Source organism: Hyla sarda, chromosome 1, assembly GCF_029499605.1.
Source record: "Hyla sarda isolate aHylSar1 chromosome 1, aHylSar1.hap1, whole genome shotgun sequence".
Classification (NCBI taxonomy): Eukaryota; Metazoa; Chordata; class Amphibia; order Anura; family Hylidae; genus Hyla; species Hyla sarda.
The window spans coordinates 466,904,115-466,923,135 of record NC_079189.1 but is presented as its reverse complement, the minus strand read 5'-3'; the positions used below and the strand labels follow the sequence as shown (position 1 = coordinate 466,923,135).

The following is a 19,021-nucleotide window of genomic DNA, read 5'->3' as shown; positions in this document are numbered from 1 at the left end:
ATTACTGTCTGGCCGGTATGTACTAAAATCATCTTTAAGGTCCCCATATTCTTTAGTTTAAAGTTGGCTGAACCAGGCGGGACTGGGTGACTGTCTAAAGTGTATGGTGGCCTCAGACTTTTCCCTGACAGATGATGTAGTGGAGAGAATGGTCAGGCATTCTGGATTTCAACTGATTCACCTTTTCTTCTTTGGGAGATAAGGCACTGTCAGAGCAGTCTGGTAGCAACTTACCCCTCCTCTCTCCACAGAGAACACATGAACATTCGGCCACAAAAGATTATGAGAGAGTTGTTGGCCAAACAAGCATTCGACTATTAGTTATCAAAAGTATACGGCCACCTTTAGAGTGATCCACAATTAAACCCTTGCCCTTGTTTTTTTTTTAACTATGAACTTATGTCTTTTTTCTACATTCTTAATATTTTATAAATGTTTCTGTCATGACCGACTGGGGGAACAGGGAGTGTGAGCTGTTAGCTATCCCAAGTAACACTCTCCCTGCCTACTCGCCCATCCACCCTAAACAGTGGATCGACAACTTGGAGCTGGTCCCTCCCTGCGCTAAAGTGTAATGGGCGTAAAGTAAAAGATTATATAAATAGTCGGTCGTGTATTAACCAACCGGAATCCAGATAAATAGCAGATATGAATAAATGAACTAGACAAGGTATAAAATGAGTAAACAGCAGAAGCCAGGAAATGCAGGAGAGGAACAGAAGAACTGAATGTAAAACACAAAACTGATCAGGAACATAGAACATTGTTCACACTGGACTAAGATAACTAACATGAACTTCATAAAAACGGAAAGAAAACCAACACCTACAGCGTAGAGGAACACTGGTCAGGATACTAGACAGGATATTATTCAAGATACAAAACAGGATATATTTAAAACCAAACTCCACTATGTGGAGGGACAGGACAGGATTCTCACAGTGTGAACACAAACTAAGCAAAGCAGAACAGGCATATACATCCTAAAACAGACTTAGTTAGCCTTAAAAACCGAGCCAACTAAAGTCTAAATCAAACAGGCATAACCATGGTTAAAACTCAGAAAAATACTAATACAGACAAAGGCAAGTTGCATCATAAAACAGACATCATAGTAGCATCATTGCACAAATAACCAGCCCAGAGTTCAGGAAAACTGGGGTTTAAATAGCCCCACTCGAGCAGTCATCGGCCGAGAACATTAACTATTCCCCAACCAAGGGGAATAGCACAGAAACTGATAATACACACAAACAAGGTCTGAACAGTGCCTAATGTCTGAATAGACAGCTAAAACAGAAGAATACAAAAACAGACATTACAGTTTCTAGATAAAAAGATTACTATTGAAGAATAATGGTAAATTCAGACTGCCATAAATTCCAGCCATCTTCCTGCTTTTATCTATTTAAGTTGGGCTAATGGTTGTCTACAAAATGGAATTTGTGACCCCTTGGGAACTAAAGCTGCTTGTTGGATCTCTGAAAGATCTGTAGACCATCCCGTCTTGAGATAGCATCCTCTTTATCTGTAAGATGAATTATTGTATAGCAATGTGTTTCTTCATGAGTTCATTCATTTCATCCAGTTGCATTACGATGCTGTCTAGCCATAAAGAGGCTCACATAACAGGCAATTACTCCTTTTAACTACATTGCATTGAGTAACTAAATTTAGGATGGAGCGTCTGCTAAACTTTGATACGTCAACCTTTTCGTTACCCTAACTGCCTCCTCTCCTCCTAGCAGTGGCTGAGCCCCTTCCTCCTTTCTCTGTGGCGTCTATTAGTCTGAGCTGCCAATGATCTATCCTCCCGCTCTGGCTATTATCTGTGCAAGTGTGGAGTTTGCCCCTCCACACATCTCCTGCTTTCTTGGAAACCCTGTGCCAGATCTACACGCTAACAAATTAATTAAATTCTTTAGATTATATTCGCCGTTCTTCCTTCCAGATGGAAGGCTGCTGTCTCAGATCATACATAGGCAGGGGGAGTGGGAAAGTTTTCATGGGAGTTGGGGCAGACAGCATATAAACACAATATACAATCAATAGTGCTGAAGTCAGCAGTCATTTTAAGGCTAAATAAAACAGGATAGCTGATGATAAGTGCTGTTTATATCCTTCTGCAGGAAACCATTTCAAGTGAAACAAATTTTCTGGGCCTGAATAGAATGACCATGTGTTCTGCTGCCTCTATAACATGAATTATTGAGGACTGTCTGGGAAGTATGGTGGTTGCTGCGGGCAGTATTTGTGAACTGACCATTGCAGGGACTTGGCTTTTACAGGACTTGTTATATAATTGGCTTCATCTCCACTTGTGCTTAGAGGTTTACCCACTCCAGGCAGGATTTAAAAGATGTGTACCATTTTTGGAAAATATGAGTGAACCTGCAAAACTCTGTTCATCAGTTTAGGTGTATTGGTCAGATGAAGCTATTTATTCTTACAGAATTGTGTGTATCCTTTAGTAATTCAGATGAGAACGGAATCAATCAGCCTTGACGTTTACATAGCCTTGAATGTTTGGGCTCATACTCTATTGCTATACATGCCAGCCGCCAGCTGTCCTCTGGGACCTGATATCCCCCTTGTTTTACCAGCTGGCCCATCTCTGACCCATCCTCAGGCATGATGTTTTCTTACTGTTTTTATTGTGTCAAGCCTTGACTACATTCCTGACTACACGGTTTTCCCTTCTACACTCCTACTGTTCAGTGAGTAGTCTGTGGAGAATGATCTGGAAATTTGTCTAGAAAAGCCCATATCTGATGCGTGGATAATGGTGAAGCGTAAGAGGATTAATTTTAACTTTTATTTTATAAATGTGCCCTGGCTTCCTGCCAAAAAGTAAAACTGGTGCCAGAAAGTTAAACAGATTTGTAAATTACTTTTATTTAAAAATCTTAATCCTTCCAGTACTTATCAGCTGCGATATAATACAGAGACAGTTCTTTTCTTTTTGAATTTCCTTTCTGTCTGACCACAGTGCTCTCTGCTGACACCTCTGTCCATTTTAGGAACTGTCCAGAGTAGAAGCAAATCCCCATAGCAAACCTCTCCTGCTCTAGACAGTTTCTGATTTGGACAGAGGTGTCAGCAGAGAGCACTGTGGTCAGACAGAAAGGAAATTAAAAAAGAAAATAACTTCCTGTGGATCATTCAGCAGCCGATAAGTATTGGAAGGATTAAGATTTTTTAATAGACGTAAATTTGCAAATCTGTTTAACTTTCTGGCACAGTTGATTTAAAAAAAAATGTTTTCCAGTGGAGTACCCCTTTAACTCCCGCGCTTCCCCACAGCCTCTCTCGGCATCCGGTCTTTGTCGTACTCCAGTGATAAGATGAGCAATATCAATCTAGGACAATAACCTTGTGTTTATAATGTATATGTTTTATATCAGCTCAATACTTACTAGACTGTATGAAAATGATTTATAGAACTCCTCCCATGTTTTATTGTAAGCAAAATAAGCACTTGCTATTCTTAGTTTTGATCATGGAGCTGGAGATATTTTTAAGAGGTTGTTTTTTAAGATATTAAAAAACAAAAAAATTCAGCCTACTAGGGTGGCAAAATAAAAAAGTACCTATGTTCACCTATTTTATCCAGCACTGTCACTCTGGTCCTCCCTATCACCTTCACATACTTATCCGTGGCGATGAAGTGCCTTAAAGGGGTATTCCAGTATTTTTTTTTATTTGACTGTGCTACAGGGCCTGTAAAGTTAGTGTAGTTCATAATATAGTGTCTGTACCTGTGTGTGATGGTTTTCTCACAATTCTTCTGTGATTTTCACCCCAATATTTATTTTTAACAGCATACAAAATGACTGTTGTCTCAGATTTTTCCCAGCTTGCAATGCAGCCTAGACTAGACTCACTAGTCAGCTGATGACAGGGAGTCTGTCTGCTTCAATGGGTGGAGGGATCGCTTGCTGGGAAAGGGATCAATCTGCAACAGCTGCAGGCACCCTGATTGAAAACCACACTGATTTGAATGGATGCAGCTCATTTATGTTTCAATGGGTGGGGTGGCTGATCTGTGGGAGGGAGGAAGATGGAATTGTGGGATTTGTAGTAAAAAAAAAAAAAAAAAAAAAAAAAAGTCAAACAGGAAATACAAGTTCACAAAAAGCTAGCCACAGTGTTATGATAATCTCATGACATAGCCATTTAGCCCCAAGACAAGTGCAGATCCTTCCTAAGCATGTCCATTACTGTCTGCCAGGTACGTACTAAAATCACCTTATGGTGGAGAACCCCTTTAATACACTGCAGCCAGTGCCTGGCCTAAATGGGCTCATGTTGTCTATAGCTGGGGCCAATGACTGACTGCAGGGTGTCCAGGGACATCTTCAGGTAATGTAATAAAGAAAGCTGTCAGAGAATATAGCATCCTCTGTTTTTTGTTTTTTATAATCCTAACAGGCTATCATTTTTTTTTTTTTTACATACCGTATATACTCGAGTATAAGCCGAGTTTTTCAGCACGATTTTTCGTGCTGAAAACACCCCCCTCGGCTTATACTCGAGTGAACTCCCCCACCCGCAGTGGTCTTCAACATGCGGACCTCCAGAGGTTTCAAAACTACAACTCCCAGCAAGCCAGGGCAGCCATCGGCTGTCCGGGCTTGCTGGGAGTTGTAGTTTTGAAACCTCCGGAGGTCCGCAGGTTGAAGACCACTGCGGCCTTCAACATCATCCAGCCCCTCTCACCCCCTTTAGTTCTGAGTACTCACCTCCGCTCGGCGCTGGTCCGGTCCTGCAGGGCTGTCCGGTAAGGAGGTGGTCCGGTGAGGAGGTGGTCCGGGCTGCTATCTTCACCGGGGAGGCCTCTTCTAAGCGCTTCGGGCCCGGCCTCAGAATAGTCACGTTGCCTTGACAACGACGCAGATGCGTCGTTGTCTAGGCAACGGCTCTATTCTGGGCCGGAAGCGCGGAGAAGAGGCGCCCCCGGTGAAGATAGCAGCCCGGACCACCTCCTCACCGGACCACCTCCTTACCGGACAGCCCTGCAGGACCGGACCAGCGCCGAGCGGAGGTGAGTACTCAGAACTAAAGGGGGTGAGAGGGGGCTGGATGATGTTGAAGGCCGCAGTGGTCTTCAACCTGCGGACCTCCGGAGGTTTCAAAACTACAACTCCCAGCAAGCCCGGACAGCCGATGGCTGCCCGGGCTTGCTGGGAGTTGTAGTTTTGAAACCTCTGGAGGTCCGCATGTTGAAGGCCGCAGTGGTCTTCAACCTGCGGACCTCCGGAGGTTTCAAAACTACAACTCCCAGCAAGCCCGGACAGCCGATGGCTGCCCGGGCTTGCTGGGAGTTGTAGTTTTGAAACCTCTGGAGGTCCGCAGGTTGAAGACCACTGAGGGCGAATGATGAGAAGAGGATGATGAAGGGGGGGGGGGTGTGGGGATGATGAAGGGGGGTGGGGATGATGAAGGGGGGGGGGGTGTGGGATGATTACAAGGGGATGATGAAGGGGGGATGTGTGGGATGATAAGGGGATGTGTGGGATGATGACAAGGGGATGATGAAGGGGGGATGTGTGGGATGATAAGGGGATGTGTGGGATGATGACAAGGGGATGATGAAGGGGGGATGTGTGGGATGATGACAAGGGGATGTGTGGGATGATGACAAGGGGATGATGAAGGGGGGATGTGTGGGATAAGGGGATGTGTGGGATGATGACAAGGGGATGATGAAGGGGGGATGTGTGGGATAAGGGGATGTGTGGGATGATGACAAGGGGATGATGAAGGGGGGATGTGTGGGATGATGACAAGGGGATGATGAGGATGTTAATGACGGGTCTGGATGATGACAGGGGGGGATGAGGTATTTCCCACCCTAGGCTTATACTCGAGTCAATAACTTTTCCTGGGATTTTGGGTTGAAATTAGGGGTCTCGGCTTATACTCGGGTCGGCTTATACTCGAGTATATACGGTAACTTCTTTAAGTAAAAAACATACCTAGAATGAAATAGCAAAACTGTGTGAATGATGTTTTTTTTTTAAACTGGTTTACCAACCTATCACATGTGGCCATTGTGGAATCATTAGGAGAATTTGAATTGCCCACTGGACCTAATATCTAGCTCAATATAGTAGTATTAGTAGAGAAGTAGTTTAAGGAACACTCTGGGCTAAACTGATACACTGTGGTATGTCTAGCCTGTGGGCACAGAGATTCAGTCTAAGGTTTTCTTTGAATACTTCTGTCAAACTCTCAGGCCTTGTACATGACAAATGATTTGGATAATAATGTAGGCTAGGGCAACAAAGCAACTTTAGCCAAACATCACAATATGTCTTAATCTCAGCCATTGCAAGTAATGCAGTCACGTTGGGATATGCATGTCGCTGTGACCACCATTAGAATTCCATCACAGATGAATTTCTGGGAACTGATGGTCGCAGTGGTGGAAAATTAAAGGTTGCAACACGTCTGCATTCACTTTCACTGACTCAGATGCAGGACTTTTTGGCCAAAGTTGCTGTGTAGCCCTATTCATTGTGTTAACTAGCTCTCTCCTATTTGTTTTCTCTTGACACCTTGAATTCACTAGTAGATCAGTAATTGTAGCAATGGTAATGGTGCTAAAGAGTCAGAAGCAACAATGGTTTATGCATCAAGGTATTTTACCCTACGCAGTGCTTGCAACACACACATTTGTAGAAATTGCAGCAATGTTCTGTAATATAATTGTGTAATCTGTGTTTTATTTGGACTCTCCACCAGGTTGTTGCCCTAAGTAAAAGAAGTAAAGAAGCAGAGGCCGCCTTCCTCAGTATATACAAGCAACTCATCGAAGCACCAGGTGATCTTTCCTTGCATTGCTCTTGTTTTGTGGATATTTGATGCATTCCAGTCCTTCCATTATGTTTATCTAGTGTACTTTCAAAAGCTGTTCAGAAATATTTTCTTCAGAACATTAAAGGGGTACTCCGGTGAAAAACGATTTTTTTTTTTTTTTCATATCAACTGGCTCCAGAAAGTTAAACAGATTTGTAAATGACTTCTATTAAAAAATTTTTATCCTACCAGTACTTATCAGCTGCTGAAGTTGTGTAGTTCTTTCCAGTCTGACCACAGTGCTCTCTGCTGACACCTCCGTCCATGTCAGTAACTGTCCAGAGTAGAAGCAAATTCCCATAGCAAACCTCTCCTGCTCTGGACAGTTCCTGACATGGACAGAGGTGTCAGCAGAGGGCACTGTGGTCAGACAGAAAAGAACAACTCAACTTGAGCAGCTGATAAGTACTGGTAGGATTAAAGGGGTATTCCGGGCAAAAACATCTTATCCCCTATCGAAAGGATAGGTGATAAGATGTCTGATCGCGGGGGGGGGGCCCGCCGCTGGGACCTCCCGCGATCTCCCTACAGCAACCTCCGGGCTTCCGAGGCGGGGACGTGATGTCACGCCACGCCCCCTCCGTTACTTTCTATGGGAGGGGGGCGTAACGGCCGCAACGCCCCCTCGCATAGACATGAATGGAGGGGGCATGTCGTGACGTCATGTCCCCGTCTCAGAAGCCCGGAGGTTTCTGAAACTCCAGATGCAGCTACGCATAGAATGCGGGCTGCTGCAGGGAGATCGTGGGGGGTCCCAGCGGCGGGCCTCCCGCGATCAGACATCTTATCCCCTATCCTTTCGATGGGGGATAAGATGTTTTTGCCCGGTATACCCCTTTAAGATTTTTTTATAGAAGTAATTTACAAATCTGTTTAACTCTCCGGAGCCACTTGCTATGAAAAAAATAGTTTCTCACTGGAATATCCCTTTAACTATTGGAGAAATTGTAATTTTGAAATATCCCCCCTCCTAATATTCTTAAATTAATCATTACTAAATGTTAGATTCACTATAGATACTGACCATATAAAATCATACTGTTACTATAAATGGTCATCACTTATGCAACAGCCTCAAGAACGGTTCTGATTCTCCATGCGGAGATCCATCTAGTAGTGAGTTTTGAAAGACAACCTGTTATTGCTTTCATGCTGCCTGAACCAAGAGTCCTCAGGGAGGTCTCCGATGGCATCTGCCTGCCCTGTTGTCCCAAACAGGGAAAGATATATCAGTGAAGTCTGACTGGGCAGGGAAGAGTCACTGGAGACCACTCTGATGCCTCATGGATCAGGCAGCATAAAGGTGACCATAAGTTTCCTTTAAAGGGGGTCTCCGCCATAAGGTGATTTTAGTACGTACCTGGCAGACAGTAATGGGCATGCTTAGGAAGGATCTGCGCTTGTCTTGGGCTAAATGGCTATGTCATGAGATTACCATAATACTGTGGCTAGCTTTTTGTGAACTGGTATTTCCTGTTTGACTTTTCTTCTTTTGACTACAAATCCCATAATTCCATTTTCTTCCCGCCCACACATCAGCCACCCCACCCATTGAAACATAAATGAGCGGTATCCATTCAAAAGACCTGGGGTTTTCAATCAGGGTGCCTACAGCTGTTGCATTAGTTGCAGATTGATCCCTCCACCCATTGAAGCAGACAGGCTCCCTGCCATCAGCTGACTAGTAAGTCAGGTCTCGGCCACATTGCAAGCTGGGAAAAATCTGAGACAACAGTCATTTTGTATGCTGTTAAAAATAAATAGTGGGGAGAAAATCACAGAAGAATTGTGAGAAAACCGTCACACACAGGTACAGACACTATATTATGAACTACACTAACTTTACAGCTCCTGTAGCATAGTCAAATAAAAAAAATTCTGGAATACCCCTTTAAAGCATGCTACCATGGAGCTGTGACCATAGGAAACAATAGCCTGGAGTTGAATTTTTGACTCCTATGTGAGAGTTTTCCAGGCATGCTATTTTGTACTTTTTTGGAGAAAAAAATTGTTAAATAGAATAGGCAACACTTGCACAACTTGCACAATAGGGAAAGTCCAAGTGGTATTTTGATTGTACGTGAAAATGCTCTAAAATAAATAATCCACATATACTATGCCACCAAAGGTATGTGGACACCTGACCATCACATCTACAATATATGAGCTTGTTGTTCATCCCATTCTAAAGATTAAAAAGCCAAGTGAGTAATATAGAGTTCCTCCCCCTCCTATGAGGGTATAACAGCCTCTGAGCTTGCAGTCAGCATTCCAATTTATCTTAAGGGTAGGGTCACACATAGTGCACCATATTTCACACTGCTGACGTGCCCGGCGGCCGTCACAAGAGCGAGCAAAAAATTTATTAAACCCTGTAATGACATAAAAATTATATATGCCCTATATTTGCAAAACTCCATCTTGAATGGTAGTCAATCAGGGACAGCCATCGGCTTACGCCAGTGTTTCCCAACCAGGGTGCCTCCAACTAAGGCTGTCCGGACCTGCTGAGAGTTGTAGTTTTGCAACAGCTGGAGGAACCCTGGTTGGGATACATTGGCCTACATTGTAGACTGGACACAGGGCTGGTGCAGGGTTTTTTACCAGCCTAGAGGAAAGCTAAATTTTCCACCCCTTGACCGTACCCATTGTAATAAACCTCCTCCTTATGTAATCATCTTACTACTGGGGTGACACACTGTAACAAACCTCCTTATGTAATCATCTTACTACTAGGGTAACACACTGTAACAAACCTCCTTACTTATGTAATCATCTTACTACTAGGGTGACACACTGTAACAAACCCACTCCTTATGTAATCTCCTTACTACTGGCATAACACACTGTAACAAACCTCCTACTTATGTAATTACCTTACTACTGGGGTGACACAGTGGTGCTGGCTGGGCTGCACCCCCATCTTGCGGCATACAGAGCGGCGTCCCCATTAAGAGTACGCTCTAGACGGCTGCCTATTTTGCCTTTAGGTAGAACCGGCCCTGACTGGACATACTATACATGCTACAATGTTTGGATTCAATTTAATCATCTGTTCATTTTATATGTAGACTGTAGTAGGCAGCGGTATCACCCAGCAAAATTCCCAATGGTTCACAAATGAAAAAATAAATTGTGCCGCAAAAGACCACGTATTGTATTGTAAAAAGGCAATAAAAAAATAATAATTCAGTTATTAAGATCTACCTTCTGCATAAATCTGTGTTTTGTGGGGTCTCCAAAAACCTGTCAACACAAATCTTCCGCGGATCAGGCTTGACTGGTGTGATTGCTCAGCAAGAATGTTGATCAGCGTCCTGACTGCGCCCGTAATTAGACAGGGGAGAAAACCGTAAATCCTTTTGATATTATTCACACAGATGTGATGTGAAGGGAGCGGGGAAAAGAGCAGCACAATGTGTTAAAAAGTGTAATTAATGTCAGAATTCTGGTGGATGGTTTCATCTGAATCTCCTAGTGACTCTTGTTGATGGCACATTGTAACGCCTATAAGCATTTGTCTGCTTCCCATTAATAAAGGACTTATTAACACCTCATCTACTGGCACATCATATGAACGTAGAATTTCCCAAGACGGCTTCATCTGCTCATGGCACAGTAGATCTGGTGTCCATGTTAACTATTTTTATTTTAGAACATATAAGTTATCTTTCCTGCAGGAGTGATTTAATGCCACCGAGCAGAGACAAATACTAAAAAGGCCATCCTAAAATATCAGGTAAAATTCAGCTAAGACTCCGCAGATAACAGGCTGGATCAGCAGTGGATTGAGTCATTTGCTTTCGCCCAATCTTAGGTGACAGAATCTTCAAAAATAAATATACAAAGATGTAGCTTTTTGTGCCTCAGGTTTATTCAAGTTTTCATCACTTTATTTTTATTGAGTGCATGTGCCTTGGAAGCCTGGTATTATCATATATCTATAGTGAGATGTCTTTTATTCTGGTTGCCATGACTATGTCCTCACATTGTTGCAGTTCTGTAGATGGTGTTTGCTTGCTCTAGAGCGTCAGCGGACAATGCTTTGTGGACATCCGATCACTCAAGATCGTTTTCATAAGATGATGTGTCACATGACAGATGAGTTAGGCCTTTTTTTACACACCAGAATTTTTGCACACTATCCTCCCGGATAATTTCGGGTGGACATTCTGCAGAATATGTTGGTGCTAGGGCCGCTTGGAAGTGGGCCATCTCCATAGACGGCAATACATTTCCAAGCAGATTCCACAGATAGATTTGATATGTCCATTCTTTCTGCAGAGGCCGGTATTGGGATTTCCATGGCAAATGTTTCCGCCGTGTGCACAGTCCAGCAGGATCCAATGGAAAATGATGGGACTCTGCTACAACAAAATCTCCAAGCGGAATTTTTCTGCCAGATTCTGCTCTGAAATTCCGCCGTGTGAACATGGTCTTAGTCTGTTGCCAGCATTGCAACCTCAGAGCAAGAAATAATAAGTAAAAAATTGGGCACTAAAATTTTGCCACAATTTGCTCTTCAAAACTGACATACATTGCTCGAAACATTTTGTGCCTCATCTGACAAAGGACATGGCTAAGCAAAAAAAAGGCATGCACCAAGACAAATATTGACATATATTGAACAATTTTTTAGCCTTCTTTTGCCAGGTCATCTTTCTCCTACAGTATAGTTGTTTTCGGGAAAGTCTATGCTTATTTGTAATTTTCACTTTTTTCCCATCATTATTATTATTATTATAATAACACAAGTTTTACTCTTTTCACATCTGCAGAGAGTAGAAGTAAAAGTCACATTCCTTTTTGAGTGAGAGTTGTATTCCCTGCAGATACTCTTCCTAGCACCCTGCTGCCAAGCTGAAAAAAAGTTTTGGAAATGACAAAATAGAGTCCCTAAGTTTTTGTCCCATTATGGGATTCATAGTATTTGTGGGGTTATCATTAGAGATGAGCGAATCGAAGCTGACAAACCCAAATATGTTACGAATTTCATGAATAATTTGATTCACAACGAATGTAAATATCGCCGCGATACTATCACGCCAATCGCTTCATTAAACTCCATTTTACAGCGTTCCAGGCTCCAGGGCATCTAAAATGGCGGATCCACATGTCAGTACATAGGGCAAGGGATGCTGGGAAAGCAAGGCAGGAAGGGTAGTAGGTGGGATGACCTCGAATCACATGCAGGATGCAGCCTACCAGCATTCAGTCACCCCTGTGATGTCACAGCCCTATATAATCGGCAACCATATTGCTTTTTTTTTTCACTAAAAAGGATTTTTACTGCATCCATTAAAGGGTTATTCCAGGAAAAAAAAATTTATATCAACTGGCTCCAGAAAGTTAAACAGATTTGTAAATTACTTCTATTAAAAAATCTTAATCCTTCCAATAATTATTAGCTGCTGAAGTTGAGTTGTTCTTTTCTGTCTGGCAAAAGTGTTCTCTTCTGACATCTTGCTTGTCTCTGGAACTGCACAGAGTAGAAGAGGTTTGCTATGGGGATTTGCTTCTACTCTGGACAGTTCCCCAGACAGGTGTCCTCAGAGGGCACTTAGACAGAAAAGAACAACTCAATTTCAGCAGTTCATAAGTCTGAAAGGATTAAGATTTTTTAATAGAAGTAATTTACAAATCTGTTTAACTTTTTGGAGCCAGTTGATATATAAAAAAGATTTTTCCTGGATAACCCCTTTAACGTCCCAGTTACTTTCTACAGCATTGTATTACAGAGAGGGGCAGAGAGCTGTGTGTTGACTCATACATTTCAACAAGCTGCCTCAACTTCATAAACCTTAGCAGAGGACGCAGGAATAATTTATCAGTGCAATTCTGTCTTTGTTCCACAACAAATCTGCTGTAGATGGTAAAATACAAAGCAGTCCATTCCTAATAGTCTGTGAGAGAGTGAAATTTTGGGTTTAGTACACAGCAACTGTATACTGCTGGTGTTGTGCAAAGATACGTATTTTTAAGCGTTCTGTAGTGCATACCACATACCTACATCTAATTGGTGTACTATTTTGTACCTGTTAATCTGTGAAGGGCCTACATAATGTGAAAGGACAGCCAAAAGTAATCACCGGCTGGTGTTTTACTCAAATTATTTTTGAAGCGTATAGTAGCGCATTTTTCTGCCCTCATAAGTGCATACCACATACCTACATCTAATTGGTGTACTATTTTGTACCTGTTAATCTGTCAAGGGCCTACATACTGTGAAAGGACAGCCAAAAGTAATCACCAGCTGATGTTATACTCAGATACTTTTTTAAGCATAATGTAGTGCATTTTTCTGCCCTCATAAGTGCATATCACATAAGTACATCTAAGTAGTGTATTTTTTTGTACCTGTTAATCTGTCAAGGGCCTAGATACTGTGAAAGTCCAGGCAAAAGTACTCATCAGTTGGTGTTGTACTCAGATACTTTTTTAAGTGTACTGTAGCGTATTTTTCTTCCCTCATAAGTGCATACCACATACCTACATCAAAGTGGTGTACTATTTTGTAAAGAGAAATGGAGATAATCCAGCAGAGTCTTGCAATTTCAGTTTATTCAGTATAAAATCAATACATCAACAACGTTGGAGCAATACTGGACACTTTTCGGGCGGTGATCCGTTCTTTGTCACAGCTAACATACAATGTGATCAAGGTCTATTTATATAAGCACCACAGATTGCAGGGAAAAATACACAAGTTAGATAAAATCAGGTAATTAAGACCATTTGACCAATGTGGGTGGTACAAGACTCAGACAGACCCATACACAATGTGTGAACAAGGCGTTGCCTGTATATACAGCTACTAGTAAAGTGTACAACCCTGTTCACACTGTGTCATGGGGCTAACAAAAAAAATATATATGGTAATCAAAAATTTGGTTGAATCAAAAAAAGAATGAGCAAATAGACATAAGCATAAATAAGCATAGAGTGCATCTGGATATCGGACACATGATACAGAGAAACAAAAATGAAAATGAAAACAAAATTTCAGAACCCAGGAAATCTAGAAAAATTTCAATAGTATAAAAAATTTTTGTTACGGATATTTAATCCAAAGGGTTCTGCTGTATTAAGGGTTAATTGCCAGAAGGCTTCTCGATTCAGAAGCCGTCTGTGTAAGTCACCTCCTCGGGAATTCTGATATACCCTCTCAATAGTGTAGGCTCTAAATGCACTGTCTGACCCTGCGCGTTTATGTTGGGTTGACTGCAGAAGCGGGGTTACTCCCATAAACAACTAGAAGTAGCTGAAAAAATTGTTGATAAACAGGATAGAAATGATTTATTGCTCCCCAAATGTTCCCAAAAATCTGCCACCAAACCAGTTTTAGTCTTACCTACTCTCCTCAACTCAATAGAGCCCGTGGCATCATTTTGCTGAAACAGGATCCGGTATTAGCCCAGTTATTATCCAAAGGCTGCATGATTGTCTCAAAAAAAAAAAGCCAAATCACTAGGAGATCAGATTTCCTCAAATAATATTGGTAACAATCCATCCCGAGCTAACAACTGGCTCAAATGCCAGGGCTTCTACGGGTGTTGCCGTCATCCATGTGGCACATGCAGATACACCAAGAATGTGAAGTTATTTTTCAACTTATCCCACGATAGGGAGTTCACTATTAAACAATTTTTGAATTGCTGCTCGACCAACGTGGTCTATGTCATTAAGTGTATAGAATGTAACGTGAAATACATTGGTTGTACTAAACGTAAATTTAAAAGCAGAATTCTGGAACACCTCAATGACATAGGCAACGTTGCTAGGCGCAACATCTCTGCGGCATCCTCTCATTTCAAAAATATACACACAGGCTCAGACTGTGTGTTTAGAGCCTACGCTATTGAGAGGGTATATCAGAATTCCAGAGGAGGTGACTGACACAGACGGCTTCTGAATCGAGAAGCCTTCTGGCAATTAACCCTTAATACAGCAGAACCCTTTGGATTAAATATCCGTAAGGAATTATTTTTATGCTATTGAAATTTTCTAGATTTCCTGGGTTCTGAAATTTTGTTTTCATTTTCATTTTTGTTTCTCTGTATCATGTGTCCGATATCCAGATGCACTCTATGCTTATTTATGCTTATTGTTACGCCGAGCGCTCCGGGTCCCCGCTCCTCCCCGGAGCGCTCGCTACACTCTCGCTACTGCAGCGCCCCGGTCAGATCCACTGACCGGGTGCGCTGCGATACCGCCTCCAGCCGGGATGCGATTCGCGATGCGGGTGGCGCCCGCTCGCGATGCGCACCCCGGCTCCCGTACCTGACTCGCTCTCCGTCGGTCCTGTCCCGGCGCGCGCGGCCCCGCTCCCTAGGGCGCGCGCGCGCCGGGTCTCTGCGATTTAAAGGGCCACTGCGGATGACTGGGCAGATCTTCTACCATGGGCCGAATTCTCGTACAACTTCAGAGTCTCTGAATCTTCTTCCAAATCCCCATTTTTCGTGGTGTACGGCCGTCACCCTCTTCCCCCCCTCCCTACTCCCTTGCCCTCTGGTTTGCCCGCTGTAGATGAAATAACTCGTGATCTTTCCACCATATGGAAAGAGACCCAAAATTCTCTCTTACAGGCTTCATCGCGCATGAAAAAGTTTGCCGATAAGAAAAGAAGAGCTCCCCCCATTTTTTCTCCCGGAGACAAGGTATGGCTCTCCGCTAAATATGTCCGCTTCCGTGTTCCCAGCTACAAATTGGGACCACGCTATCTTGGTCCTTTCAAAATCTTGTGCCAAATTAATCCTGTCTCTTACAAACTTCTTCTTCCTCCTTCTCTTCGTATTCCTAATGCCTTTCATGTCTCTCTTCTTAAACCACTCATCATCAACCGTTTCTCTCCTAAACTTATTTCTCCCACTCCTGTCTCCGGTTCTTCGGACATCTTTCCCGTAAAGGAGATACTGGCCTCCAAAAAGGTCAGAGGAAAAACCTTTTTTTTGGTTGACTGGGAGGGCTGTGGTCCTGAAGAGAGATCCTGGGAACCTGAGGACAATATCCTAGATAAAAGTCTGGTCCTCAGGTTCTCAGGCTCCAAGAAGAGGGGGAGACCCAAGGGGGGGTACTGTTACGCCGAGCGCTCCGGGTCCCCGCTCCTCCCCGGAGCGCTCGCTACACTCTCGCTACTGCAGCGCCCCGGTCAGATCCACTGACCGGGTGCGCTGCGATACCGCCTCCAGCCGGGATGCGATTCGCGATGCGGGTGGCGCCCGCTCGCGATGCGCACCCCGGCTCCCGTACCTGACTCGCTCTCCGTCGGTCCTGTCCCGGCGCGCGCGGCCCCGCTCCCTAGGGCGCGCGCGCGCCGGGTCTCTGCGATTTAAAGGGCCACTGCGCCGCTGATTGGCGCAGTGGTTCTAATTAGTGTGTTCACCTGTGCACTCCCTATGTATACCTCACTTCCCCTGCACTCCCTCGCCGGATCTTGTTGCCCTTGTGCCTAGTGAAAGCGTTCCCTTGTGTGTTCCTAGCCTGTGTTCCAGACCTCCTGCCGTTGCCCCTGACTACGATCCTTGCTGCCTGCCCCGACCTTCTGCTACGTCCGACCTTGCTTTTGTCTACTCCCTTGTACCGCGCCTATCTTCAGCAGTCAGAGAGGTTGAGCCGTTGCTAGTGGATACGACCTGGTTACTACCGCCGCAGCAAGACCATCCCGCTTTGCGGCGGGCTCTGGTGAACACCAGTAGTAACTTAGAACCGGTCCACTAGCACGGTCCACGCCAATCCCTCTCTGGCACAGAGGATCCACCTCCTGCCAGCCGGAATCGTGACAGTAGATCCGGCCATGGATCCCGCTGAAGTTCCTCTGCCAGTTGTCGCCGACCTCACCACGGTGGTCGCCCAGCAGTCACAACAGATAGCGCAACAAGGCCATCAGCTGTCTCAACTGACCGTAATGCTACAGCAGCTACTACCACAGCTTCAGCAATCATCTCCTCCGCCAGCTCCTGCACCTCCTCCGCAGCGAGTGGCCGCTTCCAGCCTACGACTATCCTTGCCGGATAAATTTGATGGGGACTCTAAGTTTTGCCGTGGCTTTCTTTCACAATGTTCCCTGCACTTGGAGATGATGTCGGACCAGTTTCCTACTGAAAGGTCTAAGGTGGCTTTCGTAGTCAGCCTTCTGTCTGGAAAAGCTCTGTCATGGGCCACACCGCTCTGGGACCGCAATGACCCCGTCACTGCCTCTGTACACTCCTTCTTCTCGGAAATTCGAAGTGTCTTTGAGGAACCTGCCCGAGCCTCTTCTGCTGAGACTGCCCTGCTGAACCTGGTCCAGGGTAATTCTTCTGTTGGCGAGTACGCCATACAATTCCGTACTCTTGCTTCCGAATTATCCTGGAATGATGAGGCCCTCTGCGCGACCTTTAAAAAAGGCCTATCCAGCAACATTAAAGATGTTCTGGCCGCACGAGAAATTCCTGCTAACCTACATGAACTCATTCATCTAGCCACTCGCATTGACATGCGTTTTTCCGAAAGGCGTCAGGAGCTCCGCCAGGATATGGACTTTGTTCGCACGAGGCGTTTTTTCTCCCCGGCTCCTCTCTCCTCTGGTCCTCTGCAATCCGTTCCTGTGCCTCCCGCCGTGGAGGCTATGCAAGTTGACCAGTCTCGCCTGACACCTCAAGAGAGGACACGACGCCGCATGGAGCATCTCTGCCTGTACTGTGCCGGTACCGAACACTTCCTGAAGGATTGTCCTATCCGTCCTCCCCGCCTGGAAAGACGTACGCTGACTCCGCACAAAGGTGAAACAGTCCTTGATGTCAACTCTGCTTCTCCACGTCTTACTGTGCCTGTGCGGATATCTGCCTCTACCTTCTCCTTCTCCACTAAGGCCTTCTTGGATTCCGGATCTGCAGGAAACTTTATTTTGGCCTCTCTCATCAACAGGTTCAACATCCCAGTGACCAGTCTCGCCAGACCCCTCTACATCAATTGCGTTAACAATGAAAGATTGGACTGTGCCGTGCGTTACCGCACGGAACCCCTCCTAATGTGCATCGGACCTCATCACGAAAAAATTGAGTTTTTGGTCCTCTCCAATTGCACTTCCGAAATTCTCCTTGGACTACCATGGCTTCAACGCCATTCCCCAACCCTTGATTGGTCCACAGGAGAGATCAAGAGCTGGGGTACCTCTTGTTTCAAAGACTGCCTTAAACCGGTTCCCAATACTCCCTGCCGTGACCCTGTGGTTCCCCCTGTAACCGGTCTCCCTAAGGTCTATATGGACTATGCTGACGTATTTTGCAAAAAACAAGCTGAGACTTTACCTCCTCACAGGCCTTATGACTGTCCTATTGACCTCCTCCCGGGCACTACTCCACCCCGGGGCAGAATTTATCCTCTGTCCGCCCCAGAGACTCTTGCTATGTCTGAGTACATCCAGGAAAATTTAAAAAAGGGGTTTATCCGCAAATCCTCCTCTCCTGCCGGAGCTGGATTTTTCTTTGTGTCCAAAAAAGATGGCTCCCTACGTCCTTGCATTGACTACCGCGGACTTAATAAAATCACGGTAAAGAACCGCTACCCCCTACCTCTTATCTCTGAACTCTTTGATCGCCTCCAAGGTGCCCACATCTTTACCAAACTGGACTTAAGAGGTGCTTATAATCTCATCCGCATCAGGGAGGGGGACGAATGGAAAACGGCATTTAACACTAGAGATGGACACTTTGAGTATCTGGTCATGCCCTTTGGCCTGTGCAACGCCCCTGCCGTCTTCCAAGACTTTGTTAATGAAATTTTTCGTGATCTCTTATATTCCTGTGTTGTTGTGTATCTGGACGATATTCTGATTTTTTCTGCCAACCTAGAAGAACACCGCCAGCATGTCCGCATGGTTCTTCAGAGAATTCGAGACAATCAACTTTATGCCAAAATGGAGAAATGTCTGTTTGAATGTCAATCTCTTCCTTTCCTAGGATACTTGGTCTCTGGCCAGGGACTACAAATGGACCCAGACAAACTCTCTGCCGTCTTAGATTGGCCACGCCCCTCCGGACTCCGTGCTATCCAACGTTTTTTGGGGTTCGCCAATTATTACAGACAATTTATTCCACATTTTTCCACCATTGTGGCTCCTATCGTGGCTTTAACCAAGAAGAATGCCAATCCTAAGTCATGGCCTCCTCAAGCGGAAGAC

The 19,021-nt window shown here is 44.6% G+C and overlaps 1 protein-coding gene across 6 annotated transcripts in view; it reads left to right on the top strand.

Moving 5' to 3' along the window:
* Positions 1-19,021, top strand: part of CUX2 (cut like homeobox 2) — a 467,974-nt gene that overhangs the window by 273,184 nt on the left and 175,769 nt on the right. For all 6 annotated transcript variants that reach the window (XM_056536466.1, XM_056536471.1, XM_056536490.1 and 3 more), the window contains one exon: positions 6,748-6,826. In XM_056536466.1, coding sequence (XP_056392441.1) covers positions 6,748-6,826 — 79 coding nt within the window. The remainder of the gene's footprint in view (positions 1-6,747; positions 6,827-19,021) is intronic.